This window comes from Mixophyes fleayi, chromosome 6 (assembly GCF_038048845.1).
Source record: "Mixophyes fleayi isolate aMixFle1 chromosome 6, aMixFle1.hap1, whole genome shotgun sequence".
Taxonomy (NCBI): domain Eukaryota; kingdom Metazoa; phylum Chordata; class Amphibia; order Anura; family Limnodynastidae; genus Mixophyes; species Mixophyes fleayi.
This window is the reverse complement of record NC_134407.1, coordinates 169433037-169450937: the sequence shown is the minus strand read 5'-3', so window position 1 is coordinate 169450937 and position 17901 is coordinate 169433037. Positions and strand designations below refer to the sequence as shown.

The 17901-nt window shown below is 39.0% G+C and overlaps 1 protein-coding gene across 1 annotated transcript; it reads left to right on the top strand.

Moving 5' to 3' along the window:
• The first annotated feature begins 260 nt into the window (after window positions 1-260).
• LOC142094729 (keratin, type I cytoskeletal 19-like) lies at window positions 261-12056 on the top strand. Its single transcript, XM_075177157.1, has 8 exons — window positions 261-734; window positions 2289-2371; window positions 4102-4258; window positions 4450-4611; window positions 4776-4901; window positions 7645-7865; window positions 9840-9868; window positions 11827-12056. The coding sequence occupies exons 1-8, from the start codon at window positions 300-302 to the stop codon at window positions 11913-11915; spliced, it is 1302 nt and encodes a 433-aa protein (XP_075033258.1). The 5' UTR covers window positions 261-299; the 3' UTR covers window positions 11916-12056.
• The last annotated feature ends 5845 nt before the right edge of the window (window positions 12057-17901 follow it).

Genomic DNA, 17901 nt, shown 5'->3' with positions numbered 1-17901 from the left:
CTAAGACCATAGCCTACAGCAAAGAACTGCTTGTTCTGTGTAGGTTCTTTGTTTCCAAAAAAAAAAAAAAGATAAAGAAACTTTGATATGCATCTGCTACAGAGGAATCCATGATAAGTAAATATTGGAAAGGTTTTACAATGGCTTGGTGCCAAGTAGGAGGTTTCACCAAACAACTACACAACTTCCCCATGGAAACCACAACTGGGGACAGCATAAAAGGTGCCCAAATGAACTCTTAGCATCAATTCCAGCAGGTGTATCCCAGTTCTCACAGCGCTCCTTTACTCAGTACCAAAATGAGCTATAGCTATGCTCAGAGCAGCTCTTCCAGAATAGGAAGTGGCACCTCCTCACGACTAGCTGGTGTCTATGGAGGGCCAAGTATTCATGGGGGGTACGGTGGCCAAGGGTTCTCCCAATCCATTTCCAGGGTGGTGTCTTCTGGTTTGGGGAGCAGCTTATCAGCTGGATATGGTGGTGGAGCATCTTTCGGTGGTGCAGGTGGTTCTGGATTTGGTGGAGATGGATTGTTCTCTGGGAATGAAAAGCACACCATGCAAAACCTGAATGATCGTCTGTCTAATTACCTGGACAAGGTGCGGTCATTGGAAGAAGCCAATACTGACCTTGAGCAAAAGATCCGTGAGTGGTACGAGAAGCAAGGCTCAGTGGTGGTTCGTGAGCAAAATTATTCGCCCTACTATGCTACAATTGAAGAGCTACGTGAGAAGGTACCTAACTTAGTGTCCACATATTCTATATAACCAGAAAAAAACAATTAGAGCAATAAAAGGCAAGTTTAATATGTAACATGCTAATGTTAACATACAGAAATTCCTTATAAAACTGCTGGTCCTTAGCAATTTTATTAAGAACTGTCTGTAAAATTATTTAATTTTATTAACCTAAACATTTTAGTTGTAGAAATGCACCTTTGTATATTTATTTTTACATATTTATTATGGTAATCCATGTGAATTTTTAGAGGAAAATACACAGTGCATTGTGGGTAAGTGATGTTTGTCTATGACTAACTAGAATTCTTTTCTGCAATGGTAGTGTAGTAAGAGGTTCTACTACAAGATCCAGCATGCCCTGTAAGCCTCTAGTTGCCTACTTTTGTTACAAATTCTGTCATAAATATTAATATATGAATACATCACTGAAATTGTGTAGGAAAAATTACAGCACTTGTGAGCTTTTATAACTGGTGTCATTACTACTCACGATATAAGTATACCCAAATGTACAAAGATATCCATAACAATCTAATAATAAAGAAATTGTTTATTTTAATTTAACAAAAACTGCAGAGAACTGGTATAGCACTTTTTTTTGTAATTAATCTTACTTTAAAGTTAACAATATTACTTTCAAAATAACCATTCTGTATACAGTGTTATGTAAAACAAGCAACAAACTTTAATATTAATATTTGTCAATAAATAGACCTAGCAGCTCCTACATATAAAGACTAATTTTTTTCTTGTGGCAGTATAAGAAATCTATTCATTTCTGAAATTACTTTAAACAAAACAAAGCATATCTGTAGATGCTGCACACAGAGCACAATCCACTAAAAATCACTCTTAGTGGCCAAGTGCTTGTGCTCACAGGTGTTTCTAGAGACACCTAAGGTAGATTGCCCCACGCTCTATTCACCAGAGAGTGAACTCAATGGTGACGACAGCACGTTCAGCATTCACTGAATGGAGCCTATGCAAAGTAATGTGTAAACCTAAAAAGAGTGACAGCGTTAAGCGAGCCATAAAGGTGAGCATATTGGAGCTTGCCAAGGAATTGTGGCAAAGGTGAGTCTGCTACTATAGCAAACATTTAAATATGTTGATTTATAAATAACATTCACTTATAAACAGGGAATGTGAATATAGCACTATAAAATTTCCCTCAAATACAACAGTAGAATTGGCATTTTGCATTTGTCATGAGAACCAGAGTCAGCTGAATAAAATGTGGGTTTCTCTTCAACTTTATTGGGCTATGACCCGATTAGACCGCTCCTATCCAACATTTTGAGGTCATGAGGACTGACAGAAGGGCCAGATTAATATTTTTGGGGGGCTACCCAGAAAATATTGCAGCAAGTATCTGCCACAGTTTGTATTGTTTCCGGGTACTCTCTTATTTTGTGGGGGCCAAGACGATTGTCCTATCTTCTATCCAACACTGACTAACATGCTGTCCTCAAAGTGATCAACATGTATGTATCCCACCTTCTACACCTTCTGATAGATCATCTATTTACCTCTTGTTTGTATTTGCAGATTCTCAATGCCACTATTGACAACAATCAAGTTTTACTCGCAGTTGACAATGCACGTCTGGCCGCCGATGATTTTAAACTTAAGTAAGTTTCTTAACTGGTGGAAAAATAAAAAATAACATTTTAGAATGACAAATGAGCTGTCATGCGGATGACATTAGGGTCACTAAGGGTTATTTACTAACATTGCTCAAATGTGCAAATCTGCTCTAAACATTTTCAGCCAATCAGACATCTTCTTTCATTTTAAACTGCACTGGACAGAGAAAAAGGTAATTTTAATTGAATACTATGGTTTTAGTGCATATTTGCACCTTTTGAGCAGTGTTAGTAAATCATCATCATCATTTATTTATATAGCGCCACTAATTCCGCAGCGCTGTACAGAGAACTCACTCACATCAGTCCCTGCCCCATTGGAGTTCACAGTCTAAGTTCCCTAACACACACAGACAGACAGAGCCAATTTATATACCAGTGTGTTTTTGGAGTGTTGTAGGAAACCGGAGTACCCAGAGTAAAAACTCGCAAACACGGGGAGAACATACAAACTCCACACCATACTTGCCAACTCTGCCTGAATGTCAGGGAGACTCCCTGAAATAGGAGTGATCTCCCTCACTCCCTGAAGAGTCTGGCATTCTCCCTGATGCTGAGCCAGTACAAGACGTGGTTGGCTTCGCCATCGTGGCATGATGACACAGTTCAGAAATTGTGTCCTATGTCCATGTATTGATGCCTATGGAGGTGGCCATTTTCATGGAGATTTAATCAAAGACTGACAGGTAAGACAACATGACTTCCATAATGGAGACAGAAATGTAAAAGACACTTCAGTCTCTATAAATTCATTATCTGCTTTTTTTTAATGCATAGTTGCCTACTCTCCTGTAATGTCTGGGAGACTCCCACATTTCTTGGAGACCTCCCAGACTCCCGGGAGAGCAGGGCAACCTCCCGGTTCTCGCCCCCACAATAGATAAGTGGCGGGGGGGTCTTAATTATGCAAAGATCGCGTCATCACAAATTATGTGATTCTTCAAGCCCTGCCCCCACATGGCCACCTCCCCCGGGATCTTCCTGAAGCCAACGAATAAAAGTTGGCAAGTATGCTCTAAACAGATAAGGCCATGGTCGGGAATCAAACTTATGACCTCAGTGCTGTGAGGCAGAAGTGCTAACCACTTAGCCACCGTGCTGCCCCTAAATAATATTGTGTTAAAGTCAAATGTTTTGGCATATTTTCTTTTTAAAATGCCTTTTTTGTTTTCTTTTACCAAAATGCGAGACATAACGTCTTAACCTGTAATATGGGAATGTAGAATTGAAAAACCTCTGTGTTGTTATCTGCCTAATATGATGTTATTATTTTGATGTTGGCACTTGTCACCTTCAGACATCTTGAAATCCACAACTTCATGACCAACCGCCATTTTTATGTTGAACGCTCCTTTCATCTTTGAATATTTGTCAACCTGGCTATTTTATGCTGGTTTGTATATATATGGAAGTACCAAGATGTATGATAGTATGAGTCAAGGAGCATGAGCTTTTAATAAAAAAAATATTAACATAGTTGATTAGGTGAAAGAGAGAGAGAGAGAGAGAGAGAGATAGAGAGATATAGAGAAAGAGAGAGAGAGAGAGAGAGAGAGAGAGAGAGAGAGAGAGAAAGAATAAGTAAAATTCATCATTTAGAGAAATAGAATAGATTTTTTTTACCACTGTAACTAAAACTGTGACTGCTCAAGTAATTGGCACTTAGTGAGCCTCCTTGTGTTATAGTTTTCAACCAACAATCTTATCTTTCTCAGGTATGAGAATGAACTATCCTTGCGTATGCAAGTTGAAAATGACATCCATGGCTTGCGTAAAGTGTTGGATGAATTAACACTCTCGAGATCTGACCTGGAATTGCAGATCGAGAACCTAAAGGAAGAGTTGGCTTATCTGAAGAAGAATCACCAAGAGGTGAGAACATCTGCAATTTGTTAATGTGGGCATCCTCTTTAAGTGAAATATTGGAAAGATATATGGAATCAGAGTTGTACAGAAGGATGTGAGAAACCTAAAGACAGATCAGCTTTCTGCAGGTCATTGTCCTTGAGGAGTTTTTATTTTAGATCTATGTACATGTTATTTTCATTTTATGGACTCTTCAGGAGATGAGTGAGAAAGGCCAGCAAATGAGCGGCTCGGTCAACGTAGAGATGGATGCAGCTCCTGGTACTGATCTGACCAAGATATTGGGTGAAATGAGAGATCAATATGAGTACATTGCCGAGAGGAACCGGAGGGATGCTGAAGCATGGTACTTGTCTCAGGTATGGCTTTCTGTCTCCATATGTATGTGTACATTATATCTATATCTATATCTATCTATCTATCTATCTATCTATCTATCTATCTATCTATCTATCTATCTATCTATCTATCTCTGTCAAATTGCATCTAATTCTCCCATGCATCTACTTTTACCCTTTTCTAGAGTGAATCAATCCACAAGGAAGTTGTTACCCACACGGAACAAGTACAATCAAGCAAGACAGAGATCACGGAGCTGAGACGCACTCTGCAGGGGCTGGAAATTGAGCTGCAGTCACAGTACAGCACGGTAATGCTAGAGATAGAAAAATAAATATGGATACAATTAAATAAGCAGTTATTAGTCTGTGGGGTATATTTAATTGTTGGCGAAAAAGGCCAAAAATCTCGCGGCGCACGCACTATTACCGTCATTGCGGTAACAGCGCGAGTAAATACCGTTATTACGGTAGTTTTCTCGCTGGATTTCAGCTCACAGCTCCCTGAGCCGCGAGCTGAAATCCAGGTTACTATTACCGTAATAACGGTAATAGTTTTAACGCCGCAGGGATTCAAAAGAATTGAATATGCCCCTGTATGTTAAATTGAAAGCACTAGTAAGTACTAGATATCAAAGTAGGTGATAGATTAAATAAGATACATTTATAATAATAGAAAATATAAAACTAAACATTTCTGGAACAAATTACAACTATAAAATTCAGTTGTGTGAATGAAAAAACTATTAAGATTGCAACAGTGAGCTCTGGATGAGATCCAGATTGTCAAAAAAAATGGCGGCACCCAGAGGCCGATAGTGGTGATTTGCAGTTGTCATCCTCTGACTGCATAATGATTCAACTGATTTTGGTCAGATTACTATTAAGTATCTCACCTATTTTCATGCTACACACAGGGCTGCCAAGAGGAATTCAGGGCCCTGCTACAACAACTTTATGGGGCCCCCCTTATAGTTGAGCATGGCAAAAGTGGGAGTGTTCATAGGATTGGGCACGTGGCTATGCATCATTAGGGCGTGGCAAACAGGTGAAAAGTGCTAGGCCACCCTCCTACAGCAAAAAAACCCTGCATTGTTGTGTACACCCTTGGCACAAGGGTGCAGTGCCCACTCGCCGGAGCGTGACTTATGTCCCAGCACTCCTTACTTTCAGGATATCTAGCACCATAGTGTAGAATATAAAGAATGCAGTGTGTACATAAAGAGTTCACAGTCTTGGCCTGCCCCTTACATTGCGCAGAACACTCACCAAAAATTGGGATTGTACCACTAGAATCACAACATTTCACAGACTGCTCTCTCCTACCTGTTCTTATCACTTTCACCTCCTGTGGCTGCTGGTTTCTTTTGTTGAGGCTTGCCTGGATTCTGGAATGTTGGAGGCCCTATTTGGAAAAAAAAATGGGTACATTTGGAAAGTTCCAAACAGCCCCTGTCGATAGCACCCACAATTAATAATTAGGCCTTCCTCCAGCCCCAACATTAAAACAATAGTATTCACATTTAATTAATAAAATGTTTCCTTTCCTGCAACAGCACCAGCAATAAATTAATAGTATTTACATTTCATAAATATACCTATTTCCCGCAACCATCACTGCCATTAAATAATTCATAGTCACATTTAATAAAGAGACCTCATTCTCCCCAAACCCACCCCCACATTCAATAGCCCCCAAACCATCCCATCTTAAATTAATAGTCCCCACTATTAAATTGCCCCACCATCACCCCACAAACAAAATAGCACCCATTACTTAGACACCACCTACCTCACACAGACTACATTGCCACAAGCCCCCTGTGCCATCACACACACTGCCAAATGCTCCTTATACCATCACACACACACATTACCACAAGCCCCCTGTGTCATCACACACACATTACTGTGCCCCTTCATCATTACCACGCTGTGCCTCCTTATGATCACACTGCGCCCCTTCAACATCAAACTGTGCCCCTTCATTGCAACCACGCTGTGCCCTCTTATGATCATACTCTGCCCTCCATGCTGCTTTTCCCCCTTCACCTAGCCCCCCTTCATCACTCTGTGCCATCCTGCTCCCCCCCTCTCCTTCATCACTGTGCCATGCTGCTTCCCCCTCTTCTTCATCACTGTGCCATGCTGCTCCCCCCCTCCTTCATCACTGTGCCATGCTGCCCCCCTCCTTCATCTCTCGGTGCCATGCTGCTCCCCCATCCTTCATCAACGTACCATGCTGCTCCCTCTCCTTCATCACTGTACCATGCTGCTCCTTCCTTTCCTTCATCACTGTGCCATGCTGCTGCCCCCCCTCCCTTATCACTCGGTGCCATGCTGCTCCCCCTCTCTCTCCTTCATCACCCGGTGCCCCCTCCCCCCTTCTTCATCACTCTGTGCCTTTCTGTTTTGTGACATGATGACGTCACGGCCAACATTCAGTGCCTGCTTTCCCCACCAACGAAGGGGGTGGAGCCACCCCCACTTCCCCCGGCAAAAAATAATAAAAGGAAAAAATATAAAACATTTAAGGTTAAAAAAAAAAAAAAGGTCGGCAGTGAGGGCCCGGGCCGGGCCCCCTGGCAGGTCCAGGTCTGGGTAATTAGTAAACGCCTTGCTACACATACCTAATATATGTTGTGATATAGCAACATCTGTGGCCAGCATTAGTTCTTGACTGAATTCCTTACCTGTTAGCGTAACTTCAAGACAGTGGTTGCTACTCTCGATTTTGAAATGATGTGACTCTTGTATGGAGTCATGCAGAACCTACTTGCAAATATTTTAACAAATCCATAGTAATCCTAGTGGAATACAAACATAATAAATTGTTATACTGGCAGGTGAATTAGTACAATACAGGAATTACTGGCCTACTAATGTTTATAAAAGACACTATGGCATGATTGAATAAGCAGTATAATAAACATAGCAACATACTGAAAATAAAATAAATATCAAATTATGAACTCTGACTGAATTTCAAACATAGAAATAAAATAATATTCTGTGAGAATACTGTATCACAATTGCCTATTGTTTTCTCTTCAGAAATCAGGAATTGAGGCCTCCATATCAGACACCGAGGCCCGTTATTCTGCCCAGCTTCACCATATCCAATCTGTAATTGCGACCATTGAGGGTCAGCTGGGAGGTCTCCGGTCCGATCTGGAACACCAGAATATGGAGTACAAGACTCTCCTAGACATTAAGGCTCACCTGGAGGCTGAGATTGCAACCTACCGCAAACTGCTGGATGAACACGACCAAAGGTAGTTGCAACAAACAGTAACATTTTAGTGATATCTGTCACAAAAGTCCAACACATTGGGTCACAATTACATGCATACCAGTGGTCGAAGTGGAAATTTAGAAGTGGCAGTATGAAAATGTAGAAGTGGTGGTATAAAATATCACTCAGTATGTACAAAAAAAAATTACTCAGTATGTAAGTGAATGGAGTGTAATAGTTTTACAATAGAGGCAGTAGGAGAAGTGGTGGTATGGTATCCCATCGTATACAACACCACTTTGACCACTGGTGTATACATTAACACAAAAAAACAAGTTCATCAGGTCATGGCACTATTTGTTGGACTTGAAAATGATGCTTCAAATCTTGAAGTTAATTGTCATCTGGTTTGTCAAAAGATTTGTGATGTTTTTGTAAGTCTCTACTGCATTTAAGACTTGCTTTGCAACTTCTGTACTCAACTTAAAACAACATAGATCCATGCCCTATTTTTTTACTTCTCAAAGAACATTTTATAAATGTCCCTTAGTAAAGCCAAATGTATCAATGACAATTCTAGCATTAATTACATACAGTTAATATTCTAATTACTAATATACTTAATATACTTACCGCCATATTCCCAAACTTTGCATCTAAATAAGATAGTTATTTTAATTTAAATACTCCCATTTTTATGAATTTGTCCTTTTGTGATGGTGTCTTAAAAAAACGTTGGGTGTTTATGAAGATAGAGGTAAAAATTATAATTTATAAAATTGCAAAAATGAGTCCCACAGTGCAAATGCTGCTTTGTGACTTTGCTCATATTTTTGCAAGATTGTGCCTATTTCTACAGATAAGTACATGGCTTACTGCTTTACGATAGCCACACTTGTGAGTGCAGGATTTTGTTTTCTATACAGACTAGGCGCAGGGGAGCTCCTCTCTTTGTGCCCTTGGAAAATTAGATTTCATGTTGCTAAACAGCACATGTAGATGAGCTTCAAGGGTTTGTGGATGGTCATTGCGTCACAACGCCCCTGCCTCTCTCATTTGAGAGAGGCATGTCATGATCAAACCCCACCACTTGTTTTTCCTACTCCTCCTCCGTATCTCCCAGAAGAGACATAGGAAGTGAAGCATGCTGGATAATTGTGCCCGGCACTCAAAACTGAGCCTTATATAAATTTGGTAGGGTATAAAATGCAGTTAAAAAATGTCAGTTAAACACAAGAAAAACTGTGAAATGCGCTCTGGTCATGAACTTCTAAAATACCCTCGTCACAAAGAGTTTAAGATGTAAAAATGTGACACATGTAATAAAAACAGTTATAATGTCCTCTAACTCTTTTAACTTGAATAAAAATAAATTAGGCTTGAGTATTTTAAAAGAACAAATATAAAGTAGAAATTGATTAAGTAGGTTGTTCAAAAGTAATTATTGGCATGACCATAATGATATTTTAGATTGGAAATTTCCATATTTTTTTGTTACTTTCAAAAAGGCATCATAATTGTTTATGAAAATTGTTTGAGAACAGAGCTGGCTCCTCATTGGATGGCCATGCATTCATCTAAAATGACCATTATACAAAAGATGCCCAAAACAACACAGTAACATAACATAGTAATGGCATAGTATAGTATAGTATAGTATAAATATCCCCATCTCACCCTTTAACTATGCTAACAATTAGCATATGAAGGGCATTCAACATGACCCCTTCTACCCGATACACTATCCTCTGCTCCCCAACTTATCCCTTAATAGTATTGCTGTTATCTGGTTAAAGTAATTGATTTATATATAACAACACCCCTATCAGCAAATTAAAACAATGCCTTATTTAATTAATCTTTATAGCATTACCAAAGTAGTTTAACATAAGAATATTTTTTTATCTATTTTAATTTATGCAATATAGGTTCCAATATCCGAGAAATCAATGATATTGAAGTATTATAGCTTTTTTACAGTTCAGAACATAATTTGATTATTTTTCTTTTACAGCATTGGTGGATCTCACAAGGAGAGTGCAGGTAAAAGTTTTACACTGAAATTGTAAATCAATGGACCTAAATTGTTCATGCAAACTGTCACAAACGCCCAGATACAGCAAATTTGAACAGCTGGATGTGACTGGCGTCAACGTAGTCACTTAGTAATGAATACACCTTTTCTGCCACCACAAAGGATTTACTATGGTGTCCTTACTTTCACCAAAACCACTTATTAATGTTTCACACTTAAATGGCATACATACATTTGTAGCATGAGCCTCCCTGGGCTTTGTAAGTTCACAAAGAATGACAGAGAATACACTAGAATAAATTTATTATTTATTCAATCGAAAAATGTTTCTAAGGCTTAGTTACAAAAGTTATCAACATTACATACAGTAAGTTGTTCAAATAAGTCACTACTTACTAGTTAAGACTTGGCCTGTGTGAAGGAACACAATTGAGAAATATAAGACATTTCAGTCTTGATAGACCACCTTATGAAAATGCACTCTGTAATGTCTAATGCAGAAGATTTTAAACCCTTTTACAGGCTCTGCACCCCAAACCTTAGGAATTACATTTTCAATCAGGTCAGAAGGATTCTCAATATGACACCGAGCTTTCCGAAGTGAGTTATGGATGTCCTGAGATCTGGAATGTTCACAGAGTTCTCACCTCTTGCTTGTTCTGCTTGGCTGGCCAGGGCCACATCCTCTGCATACGAAAAACTCCTCAGAGATGCTTATCTATCCCTGGATTTGGCTAATTTCAAAAGAATATTGACACTTGCATAGGTTCAGACTACTGTCATTTAGCAAAGCACACGTTGAGATTACATTACAAGGTTACATACAATATACATTGTCATACCTGAATATTAAGGGAAAATAACAATAGTACATAATCGTCACACAAACAGATGACCATTTGCCAATATTATAACACCACATACATTACTATTGAACAAAGATGTATATGTATGTACTATGGATGCTTTGCTTTAGACACGTTTGTCCAATGACACTCAGAGGACTTCATTTACCAAGAGCACTCAATGTACACTGCAAATGCCTTGGTTTTACACTGTTGCGCCTAGATGGTTAATCCAACGCATTTCAAGATGTATGTCAAATCTTTTCCACACCCATTATTTATGCTGCACTGTGATACAACATACTCCTTTGTACCACTGTTTGCTGGATTTAAAGAGGACTTCTATGTATTTCCTAAAAAGACAGAGTCCCGCAATGCTCTGTGTGCTTCATGCAAATGAAAAATGTGGCTGAAGACCTTGAATCTATGCCCAACCATTATATTTATTATAAAAAACAATTGCAATAGAAACCATTTGGGTCCACTAAATTAGGATCCACATGGGGGTCCATTAAATTGAGCCCCGATACCCTCAAATCACAATGTATAAATTTAAATGATGTAAAGTAGTGGATAAGATGTATTTAAGTGTAAGTGTCCTGCTTCGCAGGAATGCACATAGACCTTTTCTCCCTGCAAAACAATAGTTTAAATCACCACAGAGGTGGTAGAGATCGAACCTTGTCTTTCACTTTTAATGGAACACATTTTATACCTTCCAGTTGCACTTTGCAGAAAAGCGCATTTTTAGGTGCATTTAGACAAGGGCAGTTTGCAAATGATTTAGGGGTATATTTAAACCTTCTATAAAGGAAAAGTGGAGTTGTTGCCCATAGCAACCAATCAGATTCAAGCTACCATTTTCTAGAATAGGAATCTGATTGGTAGCTACAGGCAACACTTTTCTTTTTTAAAACAGTTGCTAAATCTATCCCTTATTGCTATTGAAAGTCAAAGCTGCTGCATCGGTTGTTTCAGATTACATGGTATAAGGAGCTACTACATCTGGGTTGTCTAAAGCAGATGGCTCCATTAGTAGTTGCACAATTGATCTATTAGAAGTGTCCCTGCATACTGTAAAATATACTGTATATTGATTTTTCTCCTCTCTGTATTTCTAGGATCCAGCACTTCCACTACAACCACTACAACCACTACTAAAGTTCACACTGTTGCAAAAGAAGAGGCGTCTACAGCTGAAAAGAAGTGACCACTTTCTCTATTGAAAGATCTTCAAATCAATGATCCTTACATGTAAAACTGATCTTTCAGAAATGCATTTGCAATAATAAACTATTGCAGCAATATAAAAAAGTTTTATGGCTCTATATTGACGTCATCATAACTGTGTTACACACAAATCCAATCTTTAGAGAATAATACAAGCCAGAGGATAATAGCCACCACTTGTAATACCTCTTATTTATGCTTTTTTTTATATCCACTTTGGAGAACACACAGCAATTCTATCACCTTAATTATTATAATACACACCATAAGCTTTATAATCCTATTATATTCCAAAGACTACAAAGATCATCTCTTCAACTTTATTGTAGTTTACATAAGACTCTCATCCCAAGGTTACATTATCCCTTTTAAAGTTCATAATTACAATAATAAACCCAATTCTAAGTAGGCTTTATTATTATTACTTTATGTATTCAGTAAAAGTAAAAGGGTAGCAGCTTTACACACATAAATGCCACAGTGAAGACCAAAAGCTGAAAGTTGCCAATATTGCTGCATAGGATTAGGGAGGCCCTCTCTAGTGTGATTTGGTAGCCCAGAAGGACTGTGTACAAAACAGGTGGGCACAAAGAGGGTGTACATATGGACAGACATCCAGATGCTGCTCCTTTAATGCTCTTGGGCATCTCAGGATTTTGCCATATTCATTGCTTTTCCTGCCTACCTAAAAATATATTTTGTTGCAAACCAATCATCATCATCATCATCATCATTTATTTATATAGCGCCAACATATTCCATAGCGCTTTACAATTGGGGACAAACATAATAACCTAATAAACAAACTGGGTAAAACAGACAAAGAGGTGAGAAGGCCCTGCTCGCAAGCTTACAATCTATGGGACAATGGGAGATTGACACATGAGGTTAAGAAACCAATATCAAAGAGTCAACATGGGCTTTTGTCACAAACTCTCCATTAAACACAATGAAGGGCCTGATGTAGAGTCGGATGCAAGTCCAACTCATGAGTGCAAAAAGCACTTTTAGCCAATGATCCTTCTCAGTTTGCAGTCCGACTGAGTCGGATCTCCCTCTTGCACCTCTCTGCGCTTAGAGAGGTGGAACAGGGAAGGTAGTGAGCGAGCCTAGCAATGTAAAGGTGTTCACAATCTTTACATGCTAGGCTGAGTTGGATGCAGCTGCAGATAGGTCTCTAAGAGATGTATCTGTTGAGGGTGCTTTCTACTGGTGAAAGAGACCTTGCTGTGTTAAAAAAAGAAGTAAACAAAATAATTACATTTACAAAAAATGGTGTGCACCCCCTCCCAAACAGCTTAACCGACCCTTGTGCTGTTTGGGGGATAGAAAATCACAATTTGTTTTTTAAAAAAATGATTTATTTATTTATCTGCTTTGTAAAGCTTAATTCCACTGAAGTGTATGATGCACACCAGCCCATAAGGCAGATAAAGAGGTGGGGTTGTGCAATTTCCATAGTATTCTGAGTTGCATGGATCGAAAAATCGATGCTTCTTGGAATCCTGTGTAAATTACAGGATGCAATTTCAGTGTAATCTGCACCCAACTTTACAAAAAAAATGTATATGTAATATTTAATTCAATGTATCATATTTATCATAGATATTTGGCATTAAAAATAGTGGGGAAGCCAAACATAGATCAACCATAGATGACATATATAAAAGTATATGTATCCTTCATAAATCCAATTTGATGCTGTTGCAAGTGAATGCCTCCTAGTTTACAATGAAATGTCAGCTTAAAACATCCCTCCTGAATTATCTGAGCCAGGGGCAGGCTGGGCTGGGGGGTAGGGGGCCATCTGCCCCCTGGGCCGGTCCTATAGTGGGCTACCTTGGGCTGTGTCACTGGGCCACCTGCATTTTTGCTAATTTAAAATAGGCTGCTAAGTAGAGTCTTGCCTCCCGGGCTAAAGTTTGCCAGCCCTCCCTTTAGGGCTGAGGAGTTACATCATAATATAACAATTTATAAAATAAAAATCTATTTTTTTCGATAGAAATAAATGCCAAAGTAAAATTATATTTACTATTTTATACTTTTTACTTTCAACAGATAATTAAAGTGCAAAAAGTACAAAATAGAATTTATTAACCATAGAAAAAAAACGTGGTCACAGAATCTGTTTATTTTTTTAGAAATATGAAACATATATGTTAACAGGCGTTCTATAATGAATTGGAAAATGTGTGGAAAAGGGGAGGGAAACTCCATAAAAGTGAACGGGAGACATTTGTAGTTGGACATAGAGGAGTAAGAATTATACTAAGGATTGAGGAGAAAGCAAATGGTCAAAGGGTTGCTTTTTGGGTTGCTTTTCTGTCTTTCATGAAAAATCCAGGGAGTCCAAAACAGAGTTAAAAGATCCGGTTTATCATGCAAGTAGTAAGTGATTTTTTCGCTATGAATGCGACATACATATATATATATATATATATGAGTTTTAAGCTGCTATCACATATTTTGAAGCAGCTAGAATGTGGGAGGCAAGTGTTACAGAATGAGAAGGTGAGGATAGTTTAGGAGGAAGATCCATGGGTCATTAAGGATAGATGATTCTAGTAGCAAATTCGAACTATATCTTTCAAAAGGTTCACCATGTGTGGTATAAGGTTCCCCAGGGTTCGAAATCCTTCCAGCAAGCTGGGTCAAAAATAGAAAGCATTCTGGTCAGATTACCAGGTTTATGTAACCACCTGTAATATAAATTAGCTGTCTATTTAACTGATGCTGAGATAAAGGTTCAAACTGTCCTGTGTCTTATTTCTTCCCTATAGTCCTCCACAGGAGAGAGGATAAGAGCTCTTTCCCATTCGTATTTGTGCTTGCTTTGAAAATCTGTGCTAATATCAAGTAACATGCTATACAATAGAGAGATCATGGTGGTATGTAAGGGAGATTGGACGCATAATATTTCAAATGTGGTGAATGTTTAATTTCCTAATTAAAAAGTATAATTGTTTTCTGACATCCATTGAAATATCATCTGAGCAGGTTCTGTTACACCTAGATGGTTATCTTACATATAGATGAGAACTTGACCCATTTATTCCTATGTTTATGAGTCCAAATGCAAAACAAGCTTTTTAGATCAAGCAATTGTGTTGTGAACATAGAGAACTTACAGTTATTTATAATTGTTAACCCATCACATAATTTTAGGGAATAAGGCCTAAATCATAGCTGTAGTGTAAATATGGTATATCAAATGAATCCATTGATAAGTTGAACTACTAAAGTGTAAAATGTGAAGCCAGAGAGTCTGTTGTGTGTGTATTCGGTGGCTCTGCACATCCCAGTGTTAGAAGATAGCAGTGTCACCTGTAGCAACTTCAAAGGCCCCTGAGGTGAGATATATCCTGGCCTGGGATGGAATTTTGACAACTGAATAGACTTTTAGGAACCGCTCAGCATGGTGTCTGGCTCAAAGAGACCATGTGCTGACTTGGCTACATTTTATATAGGCAAGAATAATACAGTTTTAAAATATACCACTTAAAACCAATAAAAGTAGTGATCAACCACATATTCCTCAATAGCATGATGAAGGGCAGCTCATACAGCAGGTTAAATAAGTATTGAACACATCAACATATTTCTCAGTAAACATATATTTAATGTTTCTATAATAATGAAATTTACACCAAATGTCAGCAGCAACCCTTGTAATCCACACATGAAAAGAAATCAGACCAAAGATGTCCAAAATTTAAGTTTTGTGTAATAATGTGGAATGACACAGGGAAAAAGTATTGAACACATGAAGAAAGTGAGGTGCAAAAAGGCATGGAAAGCCACCAGCTGAAATCTATCAGTAATTAGAAAGCAATCCTGCCAGCTGGTTCAGCCACAACTGATGTCCTATAAAAAGGTGTCTCATTACGAAGGTGTCACACAAGAAACATCTCATGATGGGTAAAAGCAAAGATCTCTCTCAAAACCTTCGCTACCTTATTGTTGCAATACACACTGATGTCATTGGTTACAGAAGGATCTCTAAACTGCTGAACGTTCCAGTGAGCACTGATGGGGCCATAATCCGCAAGTGGAAAGAACATCATTTCACCATAAACTGGCCACGACCAGGTGCACCTCGCTAGATTTCTGACAGAGGAGTGAAAAAATAATCTGAAGAGTTGACCAAAAACCAAGGACCACTTGTGGAGAGCTTCAGAAAGACCTGGAATTAGCAGGTACAATTGTTTCAAAGAAAACAATAAGTAATGCACTCAACTGCCATGGCCTGTATGCACACTCACCAAGCAAGACTCCTTTGCTGAAGAAAAAGCATTTTGAAGTTCATTTAAAGTTTGTTGCACAACATTTGGACACGCCTGTGAAATATTGGGAGAATATAGAGTGGTCAGATGCGAGCAAAATTGGACTCTTTGGATGCCATAATACACATCATGTTTGGAGGAGAAATGGCACTGCACATCACCCCAAAACCCAAGTTTGGAGGTGGGAACACCATGGTGTGGGGCTGTTTTTCTGCACACGGTACTGGCATACTACATATCATTGAAGGAAGAATGAATGGAAAAATGTACAGTGACATTCTTGATAAAAATCTGCTGCCATCTACCAGGATGCTGAAGATCAAACGAGGGTGGACATTTCAGCAAGACAATGATCCCAAACACACAGCCAAGGACACTCTCAGTTGGATTCAGAGAAAGGAAATAAAGCTGCTAGAATGGCCCAGCCAATCACCTGACTTGAATCCAATTAAAAATCTATGGAAAGAACTGAAGATCAGAGTTCATAGAAGAAGCCAACAGAACCTTCAAGATTTGAAGACTATTTGAATTGAAGAATGGGGCAGAATCACACCTGCAAAAGATATGCTTGTAAGAAGTGGATCTGGCCTTGCGTCCAAGTGTCAGTGGTTTGCATCCCCAGGGGAACTGCAACACTTATATATACACAGTCATACTGTGCTCAACTAAGGGGCTATAAGTCTAAGATACACTCAGATTTAATACTGATGCATTTTGATAAACATGCCGCTAAAGCAGGGTGCTGGGCACATTTATAATAAAGGTTAAGCTAACATGGCATCCCCTCTCGCCCAGCACTGTAAGTATGATGTATGTATGATATTGAAATTTATGCATTTTAAAAGTATTGTTCTGCTCCAGCTTTATCCAGTCTTCCCATAGCTTCTCTCCACAATGTGTCTGCTGCAATATGAGGACTTAGAGGAGACACAGTGACTGCCCTCCATGAGGCAGGTACCCAATCCAGTGGGTAATTGCTATTTGTAGTCTGCCCCACCGAAGCCACACCACATGGGAAACGGAGCGGGTTTAAAAGGGAACATTCTACCTTTTACTTCTGACTAGGGATTATGGCTGCTGGATTGGTCCAGGATAGGGACAAGGCTTGGATCTGATAAGCCTCCATGGACTTTGTTACTTTAAATACCTGCCAAAAGCAGGAGGACCTTCGGCTTTGTCCCTGCCTTGAGGCAGAGGAGTAAAGGATGTGGCTTGGTGGACAGGTCAGCTATCTAGAAGAACAGTGAAAATATACCATTTAGGATAATGTAGTCTAATAGGTTCTCTGTGTGGTGAACCTACTAGTTAATGACTGCAACCTTTTTTTGTGTGATTTTGTAAATGCAGATATCTATCTTTGGCATAAAATAAAGGTACATTTGTATATTTGCAGCTGTTTTTTGCTAAGTGATTCTGAAGTCATGTATGTCCCAGGTAGCACATAAGGTGGCCTCAGGCTCACCAGGTAATGCTGAGTAGGCACAAGTGTGAAACATAAGTCTGGTATTCTCACAGAATGCCTGTCACACTTTAGACGTAGAATACCTGCTAACTTTGGCACAACTAAAGAGGAAGGTGCAGAGTCTAACGTGCCCCTGGTTTTCACCAAGAACCCTGCAAGGAGGTATGGGCTCCGCTGCAGGAGGTACGCAGGTCGTGGTCTTTCTCAGAGTCGTTTAGCGA

Bases quoted from the DNA above. Each gene is read 5' to 3' on its own strand.
- LOC142094729 (XM_075177157.1), top strand. From the start codon at position 300: ATGAGCTATAGCTATGCTCAGAGCAGCTCTTCCAGAATAGGAAGTGGC. The intron at 4,259-4,449 runs GTGAGAACATCT...TGGACTCTTCAG, and splicing joins TGAAGAAGAATCACCAAGAG to GAGATGAGTGAGAAAGGCCA. The intron at 4,902-7,644 runs GTAATGCTAGAG...TTTTCTCTTCAG, and splicing joins TGCAGTCACAGTACAGCACG to AAATCAGGAATTGAGGCCTC.